This window comes from Hypanus sabinus, chromosome 2 (assembly GCF_030144855.1).
Source record: "Hypanus sabinus isolate sHypSab1 chromosome 2, sHypSab1.hap1, whole genome shotgun sequence".
NCBI classification, from domain to species: Eukaryota; Metazoa; Chordata; class Chondrichthyes; order Myliobatiformes; family Dasyatidae; genus Hypanus; species Hypanus sabinus.
The window spans coordinates 16,086,135-16,112,895 of record NC_082707.1 but is presented as its reverse complement, the minus strand read 5'-3'; the positions used below and the strand labels follow the sequence as shown (position 1 = coordinate 16,112,895).

Genomic DNA, 26,761 nt, shown 5'->3' with positions numbered 1-26,761 from the left:
GTGGGAAAAAATTGTTTCCAGAATGCTGAGAGTGTGTCTTCAGGCCCCTATTCCTCCCCCCGATGGTAATAATGAGAAAAGGATGTGCCCTGGGACCAGCATGCAAGTAACATCACAAAGAAGGAACAACAACATTTCTACTTTCTGCGAAGTTTGCGCAGATTCTGCACGCCACCTAAAACTTTGAAAAACATTTAGAGATGCACAGCGGTGTATATCCTGATTGGTTGCATCATGGTCTGGTATGGAAATGCCGATATTCCAAGACCGGAAAGCTCAACAAAAAGTGGTGGATACAGCCCAGTCTGTCACAGGCAAAGCCAGCCCCATCAAGGAGCACATTTACTAGAAGCTCTGCTGCAGGAAGGCCACATCCATTACAGTATCAATGACCCTCATTATCAATGTTCTCTTCTCACACTAACATAGGGCAGAATGTACAGGAGCCTTTGTTCCCTCACCACCAGGTATAAGAACAGTTATTACCCTACAACTATCAGGCTCCCGAACCAGCGTTCACCTAATTGCACTCATCTCAATGCTGAACACTGAACTGATTCCACAAACCATGGACTCACTTTCAGGGACTCTACAACTCGTGTTCTCAATATTATTTAAATTTTTTTACTGATAATTTAATATTTACATGATTTATCTTTTTCAAATTGGATGTTTGTCAGTCTTTGATGTGTATAGGTTTTCATAAATTCTATAGTATTTCATTATTTTCCTGAAAATACAGCAGGAAAATAAATCTCAAAGGAGCATATGGTTACATATACATACTCTGATAATAAATTTACTTTAAATATTGAAGAGGGCAGGATGAGAGTACTTAATGTTGGATGATACATCATCAAAAAAACCTTTTTTTTGGAGTCCTAAATGGCCAGGTTATTATCCTGAAAATCTTAGCCAAGGAAAAAGGGAACATGCTGTACAGGGTCAAGAGTGGGCTAGTCTGCTGATATTCGATAGCATCATAGTTGAAGCAATCTTGGTCTTCTGCCCACTCCCCATAACCCCTAACTTCCCGGTCATGCAATAATTGGAGACTAAAGCTAGAGGTCAAGGTTTAGAGTGAAAGGTGAAATATTTATGGGGAATCTGAGAGGGAATTTCACCACTCAGAGAGCAGTGCACTTGAAGAACATGCTGCCTGTGGAAGTGGTGAATGCGGTTCAATTGTGACATTGAAGAGAAATTTGGATAGGGATGAGGATGGGAAGGATGAGATTAGGCTGAAGACCAGGTTAGCATAGACTAGATGGGCTGAAGGGCCCATTTCTTTACTGTAGTGTTCTATGAATCTATGACTTGTCCATTTCAGCCTTGAGTGTATTCAGTGACTCTACTTTCTGAAAAGCAAAGGAATCTCTCCTTCTCTTCATCGCAAAATGACTTCCCTAGCCTTTGGAGCATCTGCAGTTTGATACCATAAGATCATAAAACCATATGATATTGAGCAGAATTAAGCCATTCAGCACAACCAGTCTAATCAACCATGGCTGATTGATAATCCCCTTCAAACCAATTCTCCTGCCTTCTCCCAATAACCTTTGATGCCTTACTAAACAATAACCTATCAAACTCTATTTCCACTATCTTATCCATTCACCTGACAAATGACAAAAGCAGCATCATAGTTTTAAAAAGGCCATGTTCAAGGAAATATGGATAAACATACATCAGCCAATAATGCAGCAGCAACTCAATACACTAAAGCATGCAGACATAGTGAAGAGGTTCAGTTCTTGTTTAGACCAAATATCAAAATGGGGAAGAAATGTGATCTAAGTGACTTTTATAATGGAATGAATGTTGGTGCCAGAAGCTGTGGAGGATCTTGCTGTGCACATTCATGCCAATAGTTTCCCCTGTTACAAAAACAACTAGAATTTATGAAAATGATGTCCTTTGGGATACAGGTAGTCATGAAAGGTGAAAGGTTAGTAAATTGATTTGATGTAACTTCATGTACAAAACAATAAGAAGTATCAAAAGAGTGGACAGTTAGTGCCTTTTTCAGAAGGTAGAAATGGCTGATATGAGGGTATATATTTTAGGGTGATTGAAGAAAATTTTTGGACAGCGGCCAGTGAGTGTGTGGGCCAGTGAAAGAGTGGAGATTTGAGGCTTTGATTCGAGAGATTCTGGCAGTTTTGGCAGTTGGACTGTGCAATCAAGTCAATCAAGATTTGAATAACTCAGACTCAGCAGAAAACAGCTGATTGAGCAATCGAGGTCAGGTGACCAAGCAATTTGAAAAGCTCTAACAAATAAATAGAGGGGTAGCTCAAGTGAAGCGGCCTGTGGAAAGCGGCCAGCCAGCGAGCGAGCGAGCGAAGGAGTGGAGCTTTGAGGCTTTGACTTGAGAGGCCTTGACAAGAAGAGGCGGAGGATGAGCTTGTTCCCAGTTAGTCTTTACAATGCCTCCTGAGATGGTGATGTGCCTCTCCTGTGAGATGTGGCAGTCTTGGGGGAACTCCCTTCTCCTGCAGAGACACATCTGCCAGAAGTGCATGTGGCTGGGCGATCTGGAAGACCGTGTGAGGAATCTGGAGCAGCAGCTGGATGACCTTTCATTCATAAGGGAAAATGAGGCAGTCATAGATGAGAGCTACAGGGAGGTAGTCACACCTAGGCTGCTGGAAGCAGGTTGTTGGGTGACAGTCAGAGGGGGGAAATCGAAGGTAAGTAGACAGGTAGTACAGAGTGCCCCTGTAGCCATTCCCCTGAATGATAAGTTTATCGTCCTGGATACAGTTGTAACGTAGTATTGTAATGTTAGTATTATTAAAAGTATGTTAATACTAATTGGGAAGCTGTGGTAGCCAGAGGCGGGATCCAGGGTTGGCCGAGTCTTTACTTCTGCTCTTTCTACTCCCAGTATGCATTGTATATAGTTCCTCCACCCAGGCCGCACGAGGCACCTGGAAGCCTCTGTATTGGAAATATCGTTTGCCATCCCAGATGAAGATGCTCTTTTGGCCATCAAGTTGTCGAGTGGTCTTTTTATAAAGTAGAAGTTACCACATATTTTTGGCGACGAGGTAAACTGGTTTTGTGGATGGGTTGGCACTGTTTTCAATCAGGAGCTGTGAGCGGGTGAGGAGCCTTGTGTTCGGATGGCTATGTTTGGAATGGTCGGTGTGTTCGACAAGCAAATTGAGGAGTGGCCAGAGTACAAGGAAAGGTTGGGACACTTTTTCTGTGCTCTTGGAATTACTGAGGAGTCTAAGAAGTGCTCTATTTTGCTGAGTGTGTGTGGGGGGCAAAGACGTACAAGCTGATACGGAACTTTGCTACGCCGCGAAAACCGGGAGAAATTCCATGCAACAAACTGGTCAAACTCATGGGGAACCACCACAATTCGAAGACTCTATAGTCAGGGGAGCAGACAGGAGATTTTGTGGACGTGAGAAGGAAACCCGCATGGTTTGTTGCCTCCCGGGTGCCAGTGTCCGGTAGGTCTCTGACCGGGTGCATGTCATCCTGGTATGAGAGGGAAAGCAACCAGAAGTCATGATACATGTTGGGACCAAAGACATGTATGGAAGATGGATGAGGTCCTGAAGTGTGAGTTTCGGGAACTAGGCAGAAGGCTGAAGAACAGGACCTCAAGGGTGGCGTTCTCAGGATTGCTGCCAGTGCTACGTGATAGTGATGGTAAGAATTGGAGGAGATGGCAGTTGAATGCGTGGTGGAGGAGTTGGTGCAGGGGGCAGGGTTTTAGATTTTTGGATCATTAGGATCTCTTCTGGGATGGTGGGACCTGTACAGATTGGATGGGTTGCACTTGAACTCAAGGGGGATCAATATCCTTGCAGGCTGGTTTGCTAGCATGGTTCAGGAAGGTTTAAACTAATTTTCAAGGTGGATGGGACCCTGGATTTCAGTGCTTTAAAAGGGATGGGGAGGAGGGGTGGCATTATTGGTCAGGGATACTATTACAGCTACAGAAAGGGTGGGTAATGTAGCAGGATCCTCTTTTGAGTCAGTATGGGTAGAAGTCAGGAACAGGAATGGAGCAGTTACTCTATTGGGGGTATTCTATAGGCTCCCTGGTAGCAGCAGAGATACCGAGGAGCAGATTGGGAGGCAGCTTTTGGAAAGGTGCAAAAATAACAGGGTTGTTATCATGGGCGACTTTAACTTCCCTAATATTGATTGGCTCTTGATTAGTTCCAAGGGTTTAGATGGGGCAGAGTTTAAGAGTGTCCAGGATGGATTCCTGTCACAGTATGTTGACAGGCCGACTAGGGGGAATGCCATACTAGATGTAGTATTAGTTAACAAACCGGGTCAGGTCACAGATCTCTCAGTGGGTGAGCATCTGGGGGACAGTGATCACCGCTCCCTAACCTTTAGCATTATCATGGAAAAGGATAGAATCAGAGAGGACAGGAAAATTTTTAATTGGAGAAGGGAAAATTATGAGGCTGTAAGGCTAGAACTTGCGGGTGTGAATTAGGATGATGTTTTTGCAGGGAAAGGGACTATGGACATATGGTCAATGTATAAGGATCTCTTGCAGGATGTTAGGGATAAATTTGTCCTGGTGAGGAAGATAAAGAATGGTAAGGTGAAGGAACCATGGGTGACAAGTGAGGTGGAAAATCTAGTCAGGTGGAAGAAGGCAGCAAACATGAGGTTTAGAAAGCAAGGATCAGAAGGGTCTATTGAGGAATATAGGGTAGCAAGAAAGGAGCTTAAGAAGGGGCTGAGAGGAGCAAGAAGGGGGCATGAGAAGGCCTTGGCGGTAGGGTAAAGGAAAACCCCAAGGCATTCTTCAATTATGTGAAGAACAAAAGGATGACAGGAGTGAAGGTAGGACCAATCAGAGATAAAAGTGGGAAGGTGTGCCTGGAGACTGTGGAAGTGAGCGAGGTCCTCAATGAATACTTCTCTTCGGTATTCACCACTGAGAGGGAACTTAATGACGGTGAGGACAATATGAGTGAGGTTGATGTTCTGAAGCATGTTGATATTAAGGGAGAGGAGGTGTTGGAGTTGTTAAAATACATTAGGACGAATAAGTCCCCGGGGCCTGACCGAATATTCCTCAGGATGCTCCACGAGGCGAGGGAAGAGATTGCTGAGCCTCTGGCTAGGTTATTTATGTCCTCATTGTCCACGGGAATGGTACCGGAGGATTGGAGGGAGGTGAATGTTGTCCCCTTGTTCAAAAAGGTAGTAGGGATAGTCCAGGTAATTATAGACCAGTGAGCCTTATGTCTGTGGTGGGAAAGCTGTGGGGAAAAGATTCCTAGAGATAGGATCTATGGGCATTTAGAGAATCATGGTCTGATCAGGGACAGTCAACATGGCTTTGTGCAGGGCAGATCGTGTCTAACAAGCCTGTTAGAGTTCTTTGAGGAGGTGGCTAGGCATATAGATGAGGGTAGTGCAGTGGGTGTGATCTACATGGATTTTAGTAAGGCATTTGACAAGGTTCTACATGGTAGGCTTATTCAGAAAGTCAGAAGGCATGGAATCCAGGGAAGTTTGGCCAGGTGGATTCAGAATTGGCTTGCCTGCAGAACGCAGAGGGTTGTGGTGGAGGGATTACATTCAGATTGGAGGGTTGTGACAAGGATCTGTTCTGGGACATCTACTTTTTGTGATTTTTATTAACGACCTGAATGTGGGGGTAGAAGGGTGGGATGGCAAGTTTGTAGATGACACCAAGGTTGGTGGTGTTGTAGATAGTGTAGAGGATTGTCGAAGATTGCAGAGAGACATTGATAGGATGCAGAAGTGGGCTGAGAAGTGGCAGATTGAGTTCAACCTGGAGAAGTGTGAGGTGGTACACTTTGGAAGGACAATCTCCAAGGCAGAGTACAAAGTAAATGGCAGGATACTTGGTAGTGTGGAAGAGCAGAGGGATCTGGGGGTGCATGTCCACAGATCCCTGAAAGTTGCCTCACAGGTAGATAGGGTAGTTAAGAAAGCTTATGTGGTTATAAGTTGAGGGATAGAGTTTAAGCGTCGCGAGCTAATGATGTAGCTCTATAAAACTCTGGTTAGGCCACACTTGGAGTACTGTATCCAGTTCTGGTCACCTCACTATAGAAAGGATGTGGAAGCATTGGAAAGGGTACAGAGGAGATTTACCAGGATGCTGCCTGGTTTAGAGAGTATGGATTATGATCAGAGATTAAGGGAGCTAGGGCTTTACTCTTTGGAGAGAAGGAGGATGAGAGGAGACATGATAGAAGTATACAAGATATTAAGAGGAATAGACAGAGTGGACAGCCAGTGCCTCTTCCCCAGGGCACCACTGCTCAGTACAAAAGGACATGGCTTTAAGGTAAGGGGAGGGAAGTTCAAGGGGGATATTAGAGGAAGGTTTTTCACTCGGAGAGTGGTTGGTGCGTGGAATGCACTGCCTGAGTCAGTGGTGGATGCAGATACAGTAGTGAAGTTTAAGAGACTACTAGACAGGTATATGGAGGAATTTAAGGTGGAGGGGTTTTATGGGAGGCAGGGTTTGAGGGTCCCCACAACATTGTGGGCTGAAGGGCCTGTAATGTGCTGTACTATTCTATGTTCTATGTTCAGATGTCCGGTCCCTATACACACCCATCACCCACAAGTAAGGCCTCAAAATTCTTCATTTCTTTCTGGACACCAGACCCAACTGGTTCCCCTCCACCACTGCACTCCTCTGTCTGGTGCAAATTGTCCTCACTCCTTTGTTTCCCCCATTGTCTTCAGACGAAAGGTGTAGCCATGGGCACTCACGTTGGTCCCAGCTATGCCTACCTGTTTGTTGGAAGAGTCTATGCTCCAAGCTTAAACTGGTATTACCTCCATCTTTTCCTACGCTACATTGACAATTACATTGCTGCTGCTTCCTACATTCATGTGGAGCTCGTTAACTTCAACATTGCCTCCAACTTCCACTCTCTCCTCAAATTTACCTGGTCTATTTCCAACACCTCCCTCAACTTTCTCGATCTCTCTGTCTCTACCTCTGGAGACAGCTAATGTCTATTTTAAACCCACTGACTCTCATAACTATCTGGGCTATACCTCTTCCCACCCTGTTACTTGGTAAAATGCCAACCCCTTCTCTCAATCCCTCCAACTCTGCCGTATCTACTCTCAGGATAAGACTTTTCATTTCAGAATGAAGGAGGTGTCCTCCTCCTTCAAGGAAAGGAGTTTCCCTTCCTCCACTATCAACACTGCCCTCAACCGCATCTCTTCCATTTTGCTCACATCGGCCTTCTTGTTTTCACCTACCATCCCACTAGCCACCTCGTCCAGCACATAATTCTCCATAATTCCCACTATCTCCAATAGGAACCCATGACAAGCATATCTTTCCCTCACCCCCACCTCCACTTTCTGCTAGCCACAGGATCATTTCCTACATAACCCCCTAGTCCATTTGTCCCTCCCCACTGATCTCCACTCTGGCATTTACCCTTGCAAGCAGAACAAGTGTTACATGTGCCCCTACAGCTTCTCCCTCACTACCATTCAGTGCCTAAAACAGTCCTTCCAAGTGAGGCAACACTTCACCTGTGAGTCTGTTGGGGTCATCTGTTGTGTCCAGTACTCCTGGTGTGGACTTCTGTTTATTGATGAGACCCTATGTAAATTGGAAGACTGCTTTGCAGAGTACCTACACTACCAGAAAAAGTGAGATCTCCCAACCATTTCAACTCCACTTCCCATTCCCATTCCATCATGTCCATTAGGCCACAAGATATAGGAGTAGAATTAGGCCATTTGTCCATCAAATCTTCTCTCCCATTCAATCATGGCTGATCCTCTTTTTTCCCCTCCTCAGCCCCACTCACCAGCCCTCACCTTGTATTCTTTGATGCCATGGCCAGTCAAGAAACTATCAATCTCTGCCTTAAATACACCCAGTGACCTGGCCTCCACAGCCAAATGTGGTAACAAATTCTACAGATTCACCACCCTCTGACGATAGAAATTTCTCTACATCTCCTGTTTTTAATGGCACCCCTTTATCTGAAGGCAGTGCCTTCTTCTCCTAGATTCCCCTACCATGGGAAACATCCTTTCCAAATCTACTTTCAGCATTCAAAAGTTTTCAGTAAGATCTCCCCTTGTCCTAGTAAATTCCGGGAAGTATTGGCCCAGAATCATCAAAAGCTCTTCATATAACGTTTCATTCCTGGATTCATCCTCATGAACCTTCTCTGAATCCTCTCCAATGCCAGCACATCTATTCTTAGCAGAAGAGCACAAAATTGTTTACAAGACTCAAAGTGAGGCCTCACCAGTGTTTTATAAAGCCTCAGCATTACATCCCTGTTCTCGTGTTCTGGACATCTTGAAATGAGTGCTACCATTGTATTTGCGACCTGCTGAAGGGTCTCAGCCCAGAATATCAACTGCACTCTTTTCCATAGATGCTGCCTCAGTTGCTGAGTTCCTCCAGCATTTTTGTGTGTTGTTTGGATTTCCAGCATCTGCAGAGTTTCTAATGTTTGTGAATGCATTTGCCTTCCTCACCACCAATTCAACCTGCAAGTTAACCTTTTGGGTATTCTGCACAAGACTCTCAAGTCTCTTTGTATCTCAGATTTTTGGATTTTCTCCCCATTTAGAAAATATTTTGCACACTTATTTTTTTCTACCAAAGTGCATGAACTTGCATTTAACAACATTGTGTTTTATTTCCCATTTGATTGCTCATTCTTCTATTATTTCTAAGTCCTGCAGCCTTCCTGTTTCCTCAGCACTACCAGCCCCGCCACCAATCTTCATATCATCTGCAGACTTAGCAACAAAGGATTCTATTCCATCATCCAAATCATTGATATACAGCATAAAAAAGATGCAGTCCCAACACCAGCCCTGCAGAAAGCCACTAGTCACTGACAGCCAACTAGGAAAGGATCCTTTTATTCCCACTCACTACCTACTACAAATCAGCCAATGCTTTAACCATGCTAGTAGCTTCCCTGTATTACCACGGGCTCTTAACTTAGTAAGCTGCCTTATCTTTGGCACCTTGGTAAAGGCCTTCTGAAATTCCAAATATACACATCCACTGCATCCCCTTTATTGATCCTACTTGTAACCTCCTCAAAGAGTTCCAGCAGGTTTGTTAGGCAAGATTTTCTCTAAAGGAAAACAAGGTGTCCTATCTTGCCCTGTGTCACACCAAGGACTCCATAACCTCATCCTTAACAATTGACTCAAACATTTTCCCAAACACTGAGGTCAGGCTAATTGGTCTGTAATTTCCTTTCTGCTCCCTTCATCCTTTCTGAAATACTGGAGTGACATTTACAATTTTTCAGTCCTCTGGAACCATGTCAGAGTCCAATGATTCTTGAAAAATCATTAATATTGCCTCCATAATCTCTACCACTACCTCTTTCAGAACCCTAGGGTGCAGTTCAGCTGGTCTGGTGACTTATTCACCTTTAGATCCTTCAGCATTTTGAGGACCTTCTCCCTTGTAATAGTAACTGAACTCACTTCTCTTCCTCCACACACTACAACACCTGGCACACTGCTACTGTAATCCACAGTTCATCTGCCATCTCCTTGTCCCCCAATATTATTTCTCCAGCCTCATTTTCTAGCAGTCCTCTACCCACTCTCATCTCTTTTATTTTTATATGCTTGTAAAAGCCTTTTCTATCCATCTTGACATTATTTGCGAGCATGCTTTCATATTTCATCTAATAATTCTTTTAGTTGTTTTCTGTAGGCTTCTTAAAGCTTTCCAATCCTTTATCTTCCTGCTAATGTTTGCTTTGTTGTGTGCCCTCTCTTTTGTTTTTACATTAGCTTTGACTTCCCTTGTCAGCCACTGTTGAACTATTTTGCTATTTGAGTAGCTCTGCATTTTTGGAATACACATATCCTGCACCTTCCTCATTTTACCCAGAAACTCAAGCAATTGCTGCTCTGCTGTTATCCCTGATAGCATCTCCTACCAATTTACATTGGCCATCTCCTGTCTAATACCACCGTACTTTCCTTTACTCAATCCCTGTGGCTGTTCCCATCAACACTGTATACTGTTTTGGATACTGTTGATGGGGACGACCTACCAGGGACAAGTTGCAGTGGTTGCATCTCTGGCACTAAGACTGGACCCTCAGCTCAGAAGGGAAGGAGGGAAAAGAAGAAAGCAGTAGTGATAGAGGATTCAATAGTTAGCAGGACAAATAGGAGGTTCTGTGGAAGAGATCGAGAATCCCATATGGTCTGTTGTCTACCTGGTGCCAGGGTCCGCAATATCTCGGATCAAGTTCTCAGTATTCTCAAGAGGGAGGCTGAGCAGCCGGATGTCGTGGTCCATGTAGGGACTAATGACATGGGTAGGAAGAGTGAGGAGGTCCTGAAAGGTGAGTTTAGGGAGCTAGGTGCAAAGTTAAAGGACACAACCTCCAGGATAGCAATCTCAGGATTGCTACCAGTGCCACATGCAGGTGGGTTTAGAAATAGTAAGATAGTGCAGTTCAACATGTGGCTGAAGACATGGTACAGGAGGGAGGGCTTCAGATTTATCGATAATTGGGCAGTTTTGCAGGGAAGTTGGGACCTGTTCCGGTGGGACGGTTTACATCTGAACTGGAGGGAGACAAATATTCTTGCAGGTATGTTTGCTAGAGAGGCTCCAGTGGATTTAAACTAGATATGAGGGGGGAGGGGAACCAGAGTGTAGGAACAGATGTGTGGGAGAAGGAAGAAAAAGAAGATAGTAAAGTTGTTTGCACCATTAGAGATAAACAGAGAGGAAGAAGTGGAGAATTTCTTAAATGCATTTATTTTAATGCTAGGAGCATTGTAAGAAAAGTGGATGAGTTTAGAGCATGGGTTGATACCTGGAAATATGATGTTGCAGCTATTAGTAAAACATGGGTTGCAGGAGGGGTGTGATTGGCAACTAAATATTCCTTGATTTCGTTCCTTCAGGTGTGATAGAATCGGAAGGACAAGAGGGGGAAGTGTTGCATTGCTTGCCAGAGAAAATATTACAGCGGTGCTCTGGCAGGATAGATTAGAGGGCTCATCTCGAGAGACTATTTGGGTGGAACTGAGGAATGGGAAAGGTGTAGTAACACTTATTGGGGTGAATTATAGACCACCTAATGGGGAGCGAGAATTGGAGGAGCAAATTTGTAAGGAGAGAGCAGATATTTGTGGTAAGCACAGGGTTGTGATTGTGGGAGATTTTAAGTTTCCACACATGGTCTGGGACGCCCATACTGTAAAAAGGTTGGATGTTTTGGAGTTGGTAAAATGTGTGCAGGATAGTTTATTGCAGCAATACATAGAGGTACCAACTAGAGAAGTGGTAGGGTTGGATCTTCTGTTAGGGAATGAAATAGGTCAGGTGTTGGAGGTATGTGTTGGGGAGCATTTTGGGTCCAATGATCACAATGCCAGTAGTTTCAATATAATATAGGACTGGACCCAGGGTTGAGATTTTTAATTGGAGAAAGGCTAACTTTGAGGAGATGCAAAAGGATTTATAAGGACTGGATTGGGACAATTTGTTTTATGGGAAGGAATGTAATAGAGAAATGGAGGTCATTTAAAGGTGAAATGTTGAAGGTACAGAATCTTTATGTTCCTGTTAGGTTGAAAGGAAAGGTTAAAAGTTTGAGAGCCATGGTTTTTAAGGGATATTGGAAACTTGGTTAGGAAAAAGGGAGATATCTACAATAAATGTAGGCAGCATGGAGTAAATGAGGTGCTTGAGGAATATAAAAAATGTAAGAGGAATCTTAAGAAAGAAATCAGAAAAGCTAAAAGAAGATATGAGGTTGCTTTGGCAAGTAAGGTGAAAATAAATCCAAAGGGTTTCTACAGTTATATTAATAGCAAAAGGATAGCGAGGGATAAAATTGGTCCTTAAGAGAATCAGTGGACAGCTGTGTGTGGAGCCGAAAGAGATGGGGGAGATTTTGAACAATTTCTTTTCTTCGGTATTCACTAAGGAGAAGGATATTGAATTGTGTAAGGTAAGGGTAACAAGTAGGGAAGTTATGGAAACTATGCCGATTAAAGAGGAGGAAGTACTGGTGCTTTTAAAGAATATAAAAGTGGATAATTCTCCAGATCCTGATGGGATATTCCCTAGGACCTTGAGGGATGTTAGTGTAGAAATAGCAGGGACTCTGACAGAAATATTTCAAATGTCATTAGAAACGGGGATGGTGCCGGAAGATTGGCGTATTGCTCATGTGGTTCTATTGTTTCAAAAGGGTTCTAAGAGTAGACTTAGCAATTATAGGCCTGTCAATTTGACATCAGTGGTGGGTAAATTAATGGAAAGTATTCTTAGAGATGGTATATATAATTATCTGGATAGAAAGGGTCTGATTAGAAACAGTCAACAAGGATTTGTGTGTGGAAGGTCATGTTTGACAAATCTTATTGAATTTTTTGAAGAAGTTACGAGGAAAGTTGATGAGGGTAAAGCAGTGGATGTTGTCTATATGGACTTCAGTAAGGCCTTTGACAAGGTTCCGCACAGAAGGTTAGTTAGGAAGGTTCAATCGTTAGGTATTAATATTGAAGTAGTAAAATGGATTCAACAGTGGCTGGATGGGAAATGCCAGGGAGTAGTGGTGGATAACTGTTTGTCAGGTTGGAGGCCGGTGACTATTGGTGTGCCTCAGGGATCTGTACTGGGTCCAACGTTTGTCATATACATTGATGATCTGGATGATGGGATGGTAAATTGGATTAGTAAGTATGCAAATGATACTAAGGTAGGTGTTGTTGTGGATCATGAAGTAGGTTTTCAAAGCTTGCAGAGAGATTTAGGCCAGTTAGAAGAGTGGGCTGAACGAGGGCAGATGGAGTTTAATGCTGATAATTGTGAGGTGCTACATTTTGGTAGGAATAATCCAAATAGGACATGCATGGTAAATGGTAGGGCATTGAAGAATGCAGTAGAACAGAGTGATCTAGAAATAATGGTGCATCGTTCCCTGAAGTTGGAATCTCATGTGAATAGGGTGATGAAGAAAGCTTTTGGTATGTTGGCCTTTATAAATCAGAGCATTGAGTACAGAAGTTGGGATGTAATGTTAAAATTGTACAAGGCATTGATAAGGCCGAATTTGGAATATTGTTTACAGTTTTGGTCACTGAATTATAGGAAAGATGTCAACAAAATAGAGAGAGTGCAGAGAAGATTTACTAGAATGTTACCTGGGTTTCAGCACCTAAGTTACAGGGAAAGGTTGAGCAAGTTAGGTCTTTATTCTTTGGAGCATAGAAAGTTAAGGGGGGACTTGATAGTGGTATTTAAAATTATGAGGGGGATAGATAGAGTTGACATGGGAAGGCTTTTTCCATTGAGAGTAGGGCAGATTGAAGCAAGAGGACATGAGTTGAGAGTTAGGGGGCAAAAGTTTAAGGGTAACATGAAAGGGAATTTCTCTACTCAGAGAGTGGTATGAGGAATGAGCTTCCAATAGAAGTGGTAGAGACAGGTTTGGTATTGTCATTTAAAGTAAAATTGGATAGGTATATGGACAATAAAGTAATGGAGAGTTATGGGCTGAGTGCGGGCCAGTGGGACTAGGTGAGAGTAAGCTTTTGGCATGGACTAGACGGGCTGTGATGGCTTGTTTCCGTGTTGTAATTGTTATATGGTTATACTCCACTGAAATTCTGCTACGGCAGACTACTTTCACCCTATCTCTTAGGCATTCAAAAAATTCACGCTCTTGAGGTCCATTACCAACCTGATTTTCCCAGTCGACTTGCATGTTAATATCGTCCATGACTCATAACATTGTCCTTTTGACACACCTTTTCTTACCTGTTGTAACCTGTGGTCCACCTCCCAGCCACTGTTGGGAGTGCTACATATAACTGCATTAGGGTCCTTTTACCCTTGCAGTTTCTTCACTCAACTCACAAGGATTCCACATCTTCCAATCCTATGTCAAATCTTTCTGATGATTTGATGCCATTCTTTACCAGTGAGCCACATGGCCCCCTTTGCCTACCTTCCTATTCCTCCAATACAATGTGTAACTTTGGAATTCAGCTCCCAACTATAACCATCCATCAACCGTGATTCAGTGAAGGCCACAACAGCATACTCGACAATGTGTAGAAGAGCACAAGATCATCCACCTTATTTCTTGTACTTAATGCATTGAGATATAACAGTTTGTATACTGTATTTGTTACCATTTTTGATTCTGCATCCTTAATGCAGTGATACTCACCCTGCTGGCTGAAATTTTGATTTTTTTCTTTAGCTGACTGCTCTTCCTGACAGCCAGACTGAATTCTATCTTTGTTTTTTTTAAACCATCTGTCCTAACCTGAGTCCCTCACTCTGTTTCCCATCCTCTTGCCCAATAAGTTTAAACTCTCCCCAACAGCTCTAACAAACCTGCCTGCGAGAATATTGGTCCTCTTTGGGTTTAGATATAACCCATCCCTTTTGTACAGGTCATAATTCCTCCAGAAGAGATCTAAATGTTCCAAGAATCTGAAACCTTGCCGCCTGCACCTGCTTCTTAACCTGCCAAATCATCCTGTTTTAACCCTCAATGGCATATGGCTCAAGTAGTAGTGCAGAAATTACTGCCCTGGAAGTCCAGCTTCTCATTGTTCTGTCCAGCTCTCCAAATTCTCTTTCTGAGACCTAATTTCTTTTCTTCTTATGTCATTGGCACCAATATGTGCCAAGACATTTGGCTGCTCTCCCTCCCACTCAGATCATGCCCACAGTATTTCGGAGATGTCCCTGACCCTGGCACCTGGGAGGCAACATACCATCTGGGTGTTCACATCCACAGAATACACAGACAGGTTTACGTGCATGGTATGTATTGCCAGGGTTGATGGTAGAGGCAAATATATTAGGGACATTTAAGAAGCTTGTAGGTTACCATATGGACGAAAGAAAAATGGAAGGGAGGGAAGGATTGGATTGATCACAGACTAGGTTAAAGAGATATTGGCTGAAGGGAGTGTACTGTCCTGTAATGTTCTATGTAAGTTGCAGAGTTGTGGCCACCTAGCACTTTTATATCAATGCAGAAATTGCTAATACGAGAATGTATTGGGAGAAAGGTGATTGGGAGAAAGTATAGCGGGGGATGTCAGAGGTACATCTTTGTTTGCAGAATAAAATGCATGAATATGTGGAATGCTCTGCCACACTTGAAATTAGAGGCAGATACGTTAGGGAGATTTAAGAGACTCTTTGATAGGCACATGTTCAAAATACTATGGTAGTCGCTTGGGAGGGAAGCATTTTATAAGAGTTCAAGGACCTTGGGGAATGTGTGAAAGAAGAATTTACTAAAATGATGCCAAAGCTCAGAGGCTTCCATTTTCAGAAAGACTGATTAGATTTTTCTCCAGACGTTGAAATGTATCAAATATTGAAAGCATAGATTGGGCATGGAGATGATGCTTCTTATGGTGGGGGAGTCTAGGACAGAGGACAACGTCTCAGAATAGAATGGCATTTCTTCAGAACAGAAGTGAGGAGGAATATCTTCAGTCAGAAGGTGGTGAATCTGTGGAATTCATTGCCACAGATATCTATGGAGGCTAAGTCATTGGGTATATTTAAAGTGGAGGTTAATAGGTCCTTGATTAGTAAGGGTGTCAAAGGGTTACAGGGAGAAGGCAGGAGAATGGGGTTGAGAGTGATAATTAATCGGCCATGATGGAATAGCTGAGCATATTGGATGGGCTGAATGGCCTAATTCTGCTCCTATGTCTTATGGTTTGAGAGTTTACCAACTAATCTAGTGATTTCTGAAGAGGATGCCACATTTAATTTTTGATTTACTTTTACAGACATGCAAAGCATACACCATGTTCATGCACGATGTCGTCAGCTTAATCAGAAAGGATAAAGGTCTGAAGGTGAATGACTCTGAAATCACAAGGGAGTTGGAAATTGTCATGCAGTTTGAGTCCGAGATTGTCAACGTAAGTCTAATTGTTTTCAGCCAATGTTTTCTTCACAAGTCAAGTGAAGTTTATTGTCATGTACACTAGCACATGTAGGGATAGGTGTAAGGAAAAAAAAATACTTGCAGCAGTATCACAGGTGCACTGTGTCAAATAATTTGCATTCCCCAAAAAAAGCCTAAATTGAGAACACATAACAGATTCTGCAGATGCTGGAAATTCAGAATAAAACACACAAAGTACGTGAGGAAATCAGCAGGTCAGGCAGCATGTATTGAAATGAAAAGAACTGATGTTTTGGTCTGATACCTGATAATGCTAACTCCTCCTCTTCTGTGCACCTGCCCATCACTTCCCTTAGGTGGGCGAGGTGAAGGAGACTGGCTGGAAGGTGACAGCTGAAGCCAGGTGGGTGTGAAAGGTCAAGGGCAGGAGGAGAAAAAAATCTGATTGGAGAGCAGCGTGGACCATAGGTAAAAGGGAAAGAGGAGGGGACCCAGGGGAAGGAGGTAAGAGGCCAGATAGAGGAATAGATGAAGAGGGGAGGGAGAGAGAATTTCTTTTTGTTGGAAGGAAAAATCAATGTTCATGCCATCAGGTAGAAGCTACCCAGACAGAAAATAAGGTGTTGCTCCTCCACCTTGAGGGTGGCCTCATCTTGGCACAAGAGGAGGCCATGAACAGATATGTCAGAATGGGAATGTGAACTGGAATTATAATGTTTAGCTGCCAGGATGGAGTGGAGGTGCTTGACGAAGTGGTCCCCCAATTTACGACAGGTCTGGACAAAGTGGAGGAGGCCACATTGGGAGTATATTAAATTGATAATCAGAAGCAGAGTCAGATTTATTAGCACGGACATGTCTTTTAATTTGTTGTCTCGTGGCAGCGATGCAATGCAGAACATAAAAGATTACTGTAATAAGTTCACAGCACCACAAAGTGAAAAGCAATAACAGAATACAAAATATAGCATTGCAGTTGTAGGGAAAGTGCAGTGAGATGCAAGGGCCATACTGAAGTAGATTCTGCTGTCAACAGTTCAAAGCTCTTGGAGAAGAGGACCATTCCAGTTTTCCAACAACAGGATAGAGTAATGAGCTCTTTGGGCCTGTGTGGGGAGCCAGAAACTATGGGCCTCCAAGGTTTATAGAGCAGCTGAAATGGTTAAATGTTATTTAATGAGAGCCGATAATTGTTTAATCATTGTTTTTCTCAAGCAGTTTACTCTTTTTAATGCAGTCTCCTGGTGCTTTCTGTTTAAGCTTGTTAAGTTTATTTTGATAGCCTCAGGAATTCTGTTTTACTTGTATTATTTAAGTGGATGTCTGATTAATGCTAATCATGGGGTCCCAGTTTAGAAGATATTACTTCTCACAGTGTCGTTTGGCTGAGCCACCAATGTTCTTTTGGAATTATTACGAATAAACGATCATCGCCATCTCTACATTAGTCTCCCTTTCCTCCACACTTGGTTCTAATATTGCTAGCGCACATCATGATAGAAGTACTCCGGCAAATAATGAACACGGCAGAGGCTGAACAGCAGTGTTTTGATATCGGTTGGCTTTAGGTGAGAATACCATCTGTTCTCAAATCCACGGTCTAAGAGTTTCTCAAGTCTACAAAACAAGGGTCTCCAATCTAAGTTCCAAATGTCTCAAGTCCATGTTCTGAACCTCTGTAGTCTACAGTCTGAATTTCCTTGGTCTCTGTTCCGAGCTTTACAATTCATATGTACCCAGATTACCAGCTTTGGGATCATATGATTCAGGTCTGCATACCAATTGAGTGCTTCAAACAGGCTTGTTGACAAAGTTCATTTGATTCAACAAATCGTCATTTGTCAATAGTACACCATGCCGCTGAGAGTTCCATCATAACGCTGATATCAGGAAGTTGATGCTCTTTCATCGGCTCCTTCAAGTACGGCATTAAATATATCTTCATTATGGAAGAAATCTGTCTGCCATGTTTTAATATCCAAAAATGCATTAAAGTTTTGGTCCAAGTATGGGTTTATTGTTATCACAATTACCAAGGGTGAAACGCTTGTCTTGCATATTGTATACACAGATCAAATCATTGCACGGTGCATTAAGGTAGAACAATGTAAAACAACAACAACGCAGAATAAAATGTAGCAGCTACAAAGAAAGTGCAGTGCAGGTAAACAATAAGGTGCAAGATCGTAACAGGGTAGATTAAAAGGCCAAGAGTCCATCTTATCGTACAAGAGGTCCATTCAAGAGTCTGATAACAGTGGGATAGAAGCTGTCCTTGAGCCTGATGGTACATGCTATCAGGCTTTTGTATCTTCTGCCCAGTGGAGTTGAGAGAATATTTAGGAATGGGGCCTTTGACTATGTTGGCTACTTTACTGAGGCAGCAAGAAGTGTAGAGAGAGTCCATAGAGGTTGTTACTTGTGCTGAACTGTGTCCACCGCTCTTCTGCAGTTTCTTGCAGTCACAGGCAGAGCATTTGCCTACCATTAATTGCATTTAATATACTTAAGTGCCATATCTTTGTCACTATTTTATAGAATAATCAGCACAGAAATAGATCCTTTCAATACACTTTGTCCATGACTCCCATGATGCCAATCCACACAAATCTCATTTCCTTGACTTAGATCTGTGTCTCTGTACCTTTCCTTTCCAAGTACCCAACCAAGCACCTTTTAAGCATTGTAACTATATCTGCCTCATTCTCAGGCTGCTCATTACAGATATTTTCCACCCTCTGTGTGAAAAATTTACCACTCGGACTGAGAATGGTAGATTCCTGGTTCTTGATTGGTAAGAGGGAGAAGGCAGAAAAATATGTTTAATAGGAATATCAGCCATGATTGAATGGCAGAGTAGATGAAAGGCCAACTGGCTAATTCTGCTCCTATATCTTATGGTCCTTTACATTTCTTCCCTTTTACTGTGCCCTCAATGTCTAGCAAGTCATGGTCAGAGATATTGTGTGACTAAATGCATTATTCTATGAAATATTAGTCCTATTCTGAGACTACCCTGCCTTCGGAAATAGATTTTGTCAACCTACCCTTTCTATACTCAGAAGTCCACAAACTTCTATAAAGACATTCCTTATCCTCCCACATTGCAGTCAGACTAAACCAAGCCTATCCAAACACTGCTTCTTAGCTAGAACCCTCAGTTCCAGACAAAGTCCTGGTAAATCACTTCTGGGCTCTCTCTGTTGCAGTCACAAACTTCCTTTAATGTGACACCTGGAACTCTGCACAGCACCCGATGTGCAGTCTAACCAATGTTTTTTATGGCTTCAGTTAGAGTTCCCAATTCCTACTGAAACCCCCCTTCTTCCCGGACATCTTAGTAAACGTCACGTTAGCCCTCGTTGACAGTCTCCCAACTCAGCGCTGAGAAACCACCAGTCTCTGGCCTTGTACATCTAGGGTATACACACTCCAGTCTCACCAAGTCCGAGATCGGAATGTCTCACCCACCCAAGCCCCGGATTGTGTGATTTGCTGCCTTGTTACTGCTCATCGCAGGAAATCACAGATCATACATGACGTACAATTAAATGTAGTATAATTAAAAGAAATATATTTATGAATAGTAACTTAACTAAAGAGTTCATAGAGAAAAGAAAATAAAGGGCACATTATAATTAAACAGTCAAATGTGCACTGGTTGGAGCTCAAATCTTCCGGAAGTCATATTCACTGATTTCTAGTAGACTCTTGCACATTGGTTCTATTGGATCACAGTCCCCTCTGGATCATTCCTACAACCGGTTTACTTCAGTGTCTTCTCTTTTCATCTCCCCCAAACAAAGGGGAAGACTCTCACTGGTGCCAGACACAAAAAACCCGCTCCGCCAGCCTTCTCTCTTGATTAGATGGCCCACTTTCCTAAGCATCCCTTATCTCTAACAGTTACCCAAACACTGTTAGAAGTGAAACCTTTACTAGGGTGTTTCATTTCATACAATGTAAAAGTTTTTAAGTCATATGGAAGGTGTACAATGGAGGTTTCATAGGATTAGGGAAATAGAATCGAAGAGCACTTGGTCATAGAATTTATACTGCTCTATTGGTTGGGGCTGACCACAGTTCAGTTGCATCCTAGTTGTCGAGATTGCAAGCCAGGACAGTTTGGCACCAGCGGCATTCCAGGAGTTGCCAGTCAGTATTGAACTCAACATAGGACTGTCTAAGGGACTCCAGCTCAGGACTTTTCCTTGGGGTTTATTCCCGAAGCCTTACCCATGAGTGTGTATAGCTGCAAGGCAGTGGAGGTTTCAGATCAGAGATTTCCTTCTCCTAGATGAGCGGCCAATCACAGCCGACGAGCCCCATTTGCCCAAAGCAACTGGTTTTAAGGCACCAGTAACACACCTTTGCCCTTCTCCTGTCAGTAGAAATGGTTCCACCAGGCTTAGTAGCTAAGCTATGTAAAGACCAGGAGCTGGACTTGGTTGTCAGTGGCTGTTTAAGGCACACGCCGCTGGGAGGATTTAATAGATAGTAGGAGCTTATCCCTAGTACTACCCCGGTCTATAACAACCTTAAAGAGCCTCAGTCACAAAAGACCAGGGTCATAAAGCATAGAGTACTACAGTGCAAAACTGGCCCTTCACCCCATCCAATCCATGCTGAACTGTTTATAGGTTAATAATGCTGAAAATATTTAGAGAGTTAGAAAAGTGGACACTTGCCCCTATACGTCCACCCTACCAGCATTCAGGGACCCAAACAGTCCATGCAGGTGAGGTGACACTTGGGAGTCTAATGGGGCCATCTACTGTAGCCGGTGGTTCTGTAATGGGTTTCTCTACATCAGTGAGACACAACACAGTTTTGGGTAGCAGTCGGTCATGCACCTTCACTCTGTCCATTGCTAAAGGGGTGATCTCCTGCTGGCCACCCATTTCAGTTCAACTCCCCAATCCCATTTCAACAGGTTGTTTGATTGCCTCCTCTACTGTCACGATGAGGCCAGCTTGTGTAATCTCTGTAGAACCAATTGCTGGTGAACTGATTTTTACAGTAGACTCTCATTCAGTCGGGAAGAACTGTCACTGACAGTAGTGCAGTGGGGTGGCGTTGCTGTGTCATAGCTTCGATGAACTTTGTTCAGTCCTGACCTCAGGTAGCCACGATCCTGATGCTAAGCCTTTATAAGGCATTAGTCAGACTGCACGGAGTATTGTGAGCAGTTTTTGGCCCCTTATCTGAGAAAGGATATGCTGTAATCAGAGAGCATCCAGAGGAGGTTCACAAGAATGATTTTGAGAAAGAAAAGGTTAATGTATGAGGATCAGAAAGTGGCTTTGGGACTAATCATGGGAATTTAGAAGAAGGGGGATCTCATTGAACCCTATCGAACATTGAAAGGCCTAGATTGATTGGATGTGGAAAGGATGTTTCCTATAGTGAGGGAGTCCAGGACCAGAGGGCACAGCTTCAGAATACAAGGATATTCAGTTAGAACAGAGAAGAGGACAAGTTTAGCCAGAGGGTAGTGAACCTGTGGAATTCATTGTCACAGATATCTGTGAAGGCCAAGGTATTGGGTATATTTAAAGCAGCGGTTGACAGATTCTTGATTAGTGAGGACATCAAAGGTTATGGGGAGATAGCAGGGGAATAGAGTTGAGAGGGAAGATAAATTAGCCATGAAAAATGGGGGATTGGTTTCAACAGGTTGAATGGGTTAATTCAGCCTTTCTGTCTTATGAACTTATCTTCTTATGATCTGATGGTCTTACATCCAACTTGTAATGTCCTTAGTCAAACATCTGGTACAAAATGTGAGGATTTCACAGTTCTTTTTATTAACAGAATAATTTCTATTAGGGAGAGTATAGCATGATGGCTAGACCAGGTAAGTTTCCTGTTAATGGTAACCCCCCCAGGATGTTGATAACAGGGGAGTCAGTGATGGTGATGCCACTGAATGTTAACGGACAATGGTTAGAGCCTCTCTTGTTGGATACCTGGCACTTGCGTGCTCGAATGTTACTTGCCACTTCACAGTCCAAGCCTGGATGTTGTCCAGGCCCTGCTGCATTTGGGCTTGAACTGCTTCACTATCTGAGGAGTCATGAATGGTGCAGAACATTGTGCAGTCTTCTGTGAGCATCCCCACTTCTGACCTTATGATGGAAAGAATGTCATTGATGAAGCAGCTGAAGATTGTTGGTCTTAGGACTTTTCTCTGAGGAACTCCTGCAGTGATGTCCTGAGGATGAGATGATTGAACTCCAACCACCACAACCATCTTCCTTTGTGTCAGGTTTAACTCCAACCAGTGGAGGGTTTTCCCCTAATTTCCATTGACTCCATTTTAGCTAGGGCACCTTGATGCTATACTCAGTGAAATGCTGCCTTGATGTCGAGGGCTATCACTCTCACTTCACCTCTGTTATTTAGCTTTTTGGTCCAAGGAGCATGAGGTCAGGAGCCTTGACGGAACCCAAACTGGGCATCCATAAGCAGGTTATTGCCGAATAGGTGCTGCATGATCACACTGTTGATAACCTCTTCCATTACTTAGCTGATGATTGAGAGTAGGCTGATAGGGCGGTAATTGGCTGAGTTGGACTTGTCCTGTTTCATGTGTACAGGATATGCCTGGGCAATTTTCTACATTGCCCAGTAGATGCCAGTATTGTAGCTATATTGGAATAGCTTTGTTAGTGGCGCAAATTCTGGAACACGTCTTCAGGACTGTTGCCGGGATTTTGTCTGGGCCCATAGCCTTTGTGTTATCCTGAGCTGTGAGCTGTTTCTTGATATCACAAATTAGATTGGCTGCATACTGACATCCGGGATGCTGGGGACTTCTGGAGAAGGCTGAGCTGGATCATCTGCTTGGCACTTCTGACTGAAGACTGCTGCAAATGCCTCAGCCTTAACTTTTGCACAGGCATGCTGAACTCCTCTATCATTGAGAATGGGCATATTTGTGCAATCGCCTCCTCCATTGAGTTGTTTGATTGTCCACCACCACCATTCACGGCTGGATGTGGCAGAACTACAGAGCTTAGATCTGATCCATTGGTTGTGGGACCACTTAGCTCTGTCTAGTACTTGCTGCTTATGGTGCTTCACATGCAAGTAGTCCTGTATTGTTGCTTTACCAGGGTGACACCTCATATGGAGGTATATCCCTCTTGCACTCATTATTGAACCAGGGTTGATCCCCTGGCCTGGTGGTAATATTGCAGTGGGGGATATGCCGAGCCATGAGTTTACAGATTGTAGTTGAGTTGAATTCTGTCACGGTCTGGTCCATGGACTCTGCATTCCAGTTCACGGTCTAGTCTGTGGATTCCACATTCCAGATATTTTTTCCCCCATGTTCCTGATCCTCATTTTGAGCCTGCAATGTAAATAGCTCTGGGATTCAGCGATTTGTTTGCTGGACCATCATCAGAAACTCACACCAAGAAGCTCATCCCCAGAAACCAATCACCAGAAGCCCATTACTGGAAGCCAAGCTGGCGGATTCAGGCTCCGGGCTGCAGAGAAGTCTGGGCCATCATCGGAGCTGCGGAGAATTATGGACACTAAGTTGCTTCGGTGCCTGTGGCTGGTTAGCAAATTCAGTTATATTCGTGTCCAGCTGAGTTGCTGGCCATTTGCCACTGCTCTGAGTAAGGTACCAATTCTGTCGTTTTGGTGACCAGCTGGGACTTGCTGGTCATTTGCTGCCACTCCGAGCAAAGATACGAATGGACTGTCGTTGTGTGGTTTTGTCTGCTTGTTGTCCAAGTCCTTTTCAGCTGAGTGGGTCCGGCCATTTGCTGCTGCTCTGAGTTAGGTATTCTGTCTCTTCGTCAACCAAGTCTGTCTTCCAGTCCAGTCAAGACCGAGTTACAAGTCAAGTCAAGATCCGAGTCCCGAGTCTGAGTTAAGTCCGAGTCCAAGTCAGGTCCAGGTTTTACCGGTTTATTATCCAGTGTTTACATCCATGCTGACATTGTGTCCTCATTCCTGGCCTTCCTAGTAATTCTCAATGAACACAGTTCAGTTTATACTATCTCTGTTTCTGTGTCTTGCACTTGAATTCGCTCCCAACGCCCCCTTGTAACACTATTCTGCTGCTGCTAATGGCCCACAGCTTCTCATAGATGCCCAGTCTTGGGCTGCTGAATCAGATCAAAGTCTATCCCATTTAGCACAATGGTAGTGCCACACGACACAGTAGAGGGTTTCTTCAATGTGGAGACGGGATTTGGTCTCCACAAATTCTGTGCATTGGTCAATTCTACCAATGCTGCTATGGACAGATGTTTCCACTGCAGGCAGGTTGGTGAGAATGCGGTCAAGTGTGTTTTTCCCTCTTGTTGGCTCGCTCACCACCTGCTGAAGGCCCAGTCTAGTAGCTATGTCCAGTAGGACCTGACCAGCTCGGTCAGTGGTGATACTACCGAACACTCTTGATGATAGACATTGAGGTCCCCCACCCAGAGTACATTCTGTGCTCTTTCCACCCTTAATGCCTCCTCCAAGTGCTGCTCAACATGGAGAAGTACTGATTTATCAGTTGAAGGAGAATGTTTTGTGGTAATCAGCGGGAGATTTCTTTACCCATGGTTAACCTGGGGTCCAGGGTCAATATTGAGAGTTGTAAGGGCAACTCTCTTTTTACGGTATACCACTGTGTCATCACATCTGCCAGGTCTGACCTGCCAGTGAGACAGTACGTACCCAGGAATGGTCATGGTCGAGTCTGGAATGTTAACTGTAAGGTAAGATTCTGTCAGTACAACTATGTCAAGCTGTTGTTTGACTAGGCTGTGAGACAGCTCTCCCAACTTTGGCACAAGCCCCAAGATTAACCCAAGGAGGACTTTGCAGGGTCGACAGGACTGGTTTTGCTGTTGTCATTTCCAGTGCCTAGGTCAATGCTGGGTAGTCCATCCAAGTTTATTCCTTATTATTTTCCTTTTAGTGGTTGGATACAACTGAATAGCTTGCTAGGCCATTTCAGAGGGCATTTTAGAGCCAACCACATTGCTGGAGCCACATATAGGCCAGAACAGATAAAGATGGCAGGATTCCTCCCCTAAGGATATTAGAATACAGGGAGATCCTGGAGGAAAACCTGATGCAGTCTGTAAGAGAACTGTGGCTTGGGAGAAGATCTGCTTTTCGGCAAGACACAGGCCCCAAGACTAAAGCCAAAACTACACAGGAATGTCTTAAAAGCAACAAAGCCAATATCCTGGAGTGGCCAAGTCAGAGTCCAGACCTCAATCCAATTGAGAATTTGTGGCTGGACTTGAAATGGGCGGTTCACTCACAATCCTCATGCTATCTGACAGAATTTGAGCAGATTTGTAAGGAAGAATGGGGAAAATTTTCAGTGTCCAGATGTGCAAAGCTGATAGACCTATCCACACAGACTCAAGGCTGCCAAAGGTGCATCTACCAATTACTGACGAAGGGGTTGAATACTTATGCAATCAATTATTTTGTGCTTTATATTTGTAATTAATTTAGATCACTTTCTAGAAATCTGTTTTCACTTTGAGACAAAAGAGTTTTCCTGATGATCATTGTCAAAAAAGCCAAATTAAATCTATTGCGATTCATTGTTGTAAATGAATGAAAACTTCCAAGGGCATGAATACTTTCTAGAGGGTCTGTATATACTTACTCTAATTCACTGTTGTGTATGTTGCACAGATTTCCAAAAGCTGCAGATTTTCTCTTGTTTGTTACTGTAATTCACTGTATTTTTTCTATATTATTATGTATTGCATTGTACTGCTGCTGAAAAGTCAACAAATTTCATGACGTATGCCAATGATATTAAATCTGATTCTGAAAATCAATATTACTTGTTTGTTTGTTTGTTGATTTATTTATTATTTGTTTGTTTTTTTGTCATTCCTCAGTAGTCTCCTTTTGCATATTAGTTGTTTGTCAGTCTAATGTATAGTTTTTCATTGATTCTGTTGTATTTCTTTGATCTGCTGTGATGCCTGCAAGGTAGCATATGGTTGTATATGTTTACTTTGAACTTCTAAGCTTTCACCTTTGCTTCTGTGTTTGAATGATGACTTAGTTGTAACATATTTATTTATGTGTATATTTTTATTTCATAGGCTTCAGCCAAGCCTGAAGATAGAAACGATCCTACCAAACTCTACAACAAAATGAGTCTTTCTGAAGTGATAACTAAGTATCCAATATATCTCCAGAATAATGAGGTAAAGGATTTTTTGAATTAACATGTGTGCTAAAACTGTAGCCATGTTGAAAATGAAAACTATTCCCACACTACAATCCAGGATCAACAATAGGAGATTTTCTTTTCCCCAAATATACATTTTTGGAATTTGGACATTGTTACTATGCACAGCATTTACCAGCATTTATACTCAGTGGCCTGGAAATAACTTGGCAAATGTGTAGCTCAGGTGGTTGATGATTGGGTTGAGTTGTACTCTGATCTCGGCAACCCATCTGCAAATGTTTCATCACCATCAATAATAAGCATACTGTTTTGGATACTGTTGGTGGGGACGACCTACAAGGGACAAGTTGGAGTGGTTGCATCTCTGGCACCGAGACTGGACCCTCAGCTCAGAAGGGAAGGAGGGAAAAGAGGAGAGTAGTAGTGAAAGAGGATTCGATAGGGGGGACAGATAGAAGGTTCTGTGGAAGAGATTGAGCATCCCGGATGGTCTGTTGCCTCCCTGGTGCCAGGGTCCGCGATATCTCAGATCAAGTTCTCAGTATTCTCAAGAGGGCGGGTGAGCAGCCGGATGTTGTGGTCCATGTAGGGACCAATAATGTGGATAGGAAGAGTGAGCAGGTCCTGAAAGGTGAGTTTAGGGAGTTAGGCACCAAGT

General features: G+C 43.3%; 1 protein-coding gene across 7 annotated transcripts in view; it reads left to right on the top strand.

Annotated features, from left to right (window-relative positions):
• LOC132406531 (neprilysin-like) overlaps positions 1-26,761 on the top strand; it is a 304,263-nt gene that overhangs the window by 167,401 nt on the left and 110,101 nt on the right. For 6 of the 7 annotated variants that reach the window (XM_059992355.1, XM_059992373.1, XM_059992364.1 and 3 more), the window contains 2 exons: positions 15,799-15,933; positions 26,012-26,116. In XM_059992355.1, the coding sequence (XP_059848338.1) occupies positions 15,799-15,933; positions 26,012-26,116 (240 nt within the window). The remainder of the gene's footprint in view (positions 1-15,798; positions 15,934-26,011; positions 26,117-26,761) is intronic. The other variant, XM_059992336.1, reaches the window with a different exon arrangement.